Below are 2,047 nucleotides of genomic sequence, written 5' to 3'. Positions count from 1 at the left end.
CCTGCCACTGTCCCAGGGATGAGGGAAGCTATAGCACTACTCCAGCCAGGCTGCACAGGGGCCAGGCTCAGCCTTTGACAGGGGTGGCAAGCAGGTGGGTTCCCTCTACCTGCACCTGCTTTTGGGCTGGCAGGAAACACCTGGGGGGACCAGGCAGGGAATGAGGAACCCACCCACCCGCTGCCATCACAGTCCCAGGCTGATCCCAGCCCCCACTCTGGAGCAGCATAGGAGCAAAAGCAGCAGATGGGGATGGTAAGAGTGGGGGAGGGGAGAGCAGGGAAGGGGAAAGGGAAGGGTTGGGGGGAATGAATTCGTTTCTGAGCACGGGAAGGAAGGGGGTGGAATTTCTCACGGTCTTTGGCAACTTCTGGTCTCATTTAAGCACATTTCCCAAGTTATATGCTAACCTAGAAATGTTTTTTGTATAGTTAAATCAGTTATGATACAATTTGCGTACAATTCTCAGAAGAACTCAGTGTTGCCCACACTCTGTCCCATTTTCCCCAATGGTAAAACCGAGAGCAGTTAGGTATAATAATAACTGTTTTGAAAAATCTTCTTCTTTGTGCCAACTTACCAGCGAGCGTACTGGTATGCCTGAAAGCTCGAACTTGGGAATCTGACAAACCAGTCAGAAGAGAGATGACTGTATCCATCATGTATTCATCGTAAATGATGCTATACTGACACTGTCGAATCAGCACGCCAATGAACTCACAGAAGTTTGACCGAAATTTTTTCCATTGTGGACCAGGCATGGTAAGTGGATAATCACCACTGTCCTGAAGGAAGAGAAGATGCACATAATTCAACATTTAAAAGGTTTCCCCATTCTATTCTATTCTATTCCCCCCCCCACACACACATCTTATTCAAAACAACACATAAAAAAACCCCTTCTGTTTTGTATATGCTTCTTTCTTCTCCCTCCCCCCCCCTTGAGTTTGACACACTATCACAGAAGCAATGGAAATTTTGGGGTGCAAAACCCAGTTCCCAATTGTCCAATAACCATTGCTGGAAAGCAGTTAGAATGTGAAATCTTCAGTGCACTTTAGTCAGTCTCCTGATCCTTAACTCCCCTGCATCTTCACACTGTACACAGCTGTCTTTCATTGGTACTGCACATATACTTTGTCATATTCAGTTCTTTCACATCGCAGGATAATACATAAATTCAGTTGCAGCCTAAACTGTGTTATGACTCCAATCTCTCCAAATGATCAACATGATGTAGTATTTCATTACAACATGAACATAGGGCTTTTTAAGTTAAACATTCAAAAGCCAGACAATATCAAAACCAAATCTGTGGAGCTTATTCTCCCTCTTTGTGCATATGTATTTCAAAAGTGTTTTATGGAGATCAAATGCTATTATTTCTCTGGACTCCAAAGTACAAATTGAACTGTGCAAAGCCATTAAGACAGGTAATACAGCAGCTATTTTCCAACTGGAGAAGAAAACTGCACTTGATACAATTATTCTCTGCCAGCCAAAAATAAACAGGAATGAGTTTTTTCTATTTGAATTAAACTAAACTACATACAAAAGTCCTAAATAAAAATAACATATTTAAAGTTTCAAAATCAAGCCCCCAGAAATTAGAAAACTACAGAAATAAGGTTGCTTTTGCAAAATTAATACAGCTTTCATGCATGTGCATTATTACACAGTCCTTAGTTACATAAACATACTTTTTTCACAGAACCTCCCACTGCCTTCCTCACAGCGGAGGATGGATGGTGCTCTCTTAATATGCAGCTGGTTAATATTTTGCTCTATCTTTGTCAAGCATGTTGACCTTTTTTCTTTATTACTTGCTATTCAACTTTATTTGGAAGGCAGAATTATGAATTTCATCATAGGCTTTTTATGGCATTTATCAGCATAGTATCCAAGCGCTTCACAAATGTTAATTAATTTTGATTTAACTGAATTAATCTACCTTCACAACACCCTGTAACTGAGCGATCCACATGGTGGCTCACAGGCTGCACGGAGTCTGCAAGGGGTTGATTTGAGGCCTGTGGGCTCCTGCTCA

The 2,047-nt window shown here is 41.8% G+C and overlaps 1 protein-coding gene across 1 annotated transcript in view; it reads right to left on the bottom strand.

Moving 5' to 3' along the window:
* Positions 1-2,047, bottom strand: part of STAG1 (stromal antigen 1) — a 295,978-nt gene that overhangs the window by 172,028 nt on the left and 121,903 nt on the right. The window contains exon 6 of the mRNA XM_019503764.1: positions 581-785. Coding sequence (XP_019359309.1) covers positions 581-785 — 205 coding nt within the window. The remainder of the gene's footprint in view (positions 1-580; positions 786-2,047) is intronic.

The sequence above is a fragment of the Gavialis gangeticus genome, unplaced genomic scaffold (genome assembly GCF_001723915.1).
Source record: "Gavialis gangeticus isolate Ggan-Ray unplaced genomic scaffold, GavGan_comp1, whole genome shotgun sequence".
Lineage (NCBI taxonomy): Eukaryota > Metazoa > Chordata > Crocodylia > Gavialidae > Gavialis > Gavialis gangeticus.
The sequence above is the reverse complement of the archived record's forward strand: the minus strand, read 5'-3'. Positions and strand labels throughout refer to the sequence as shown.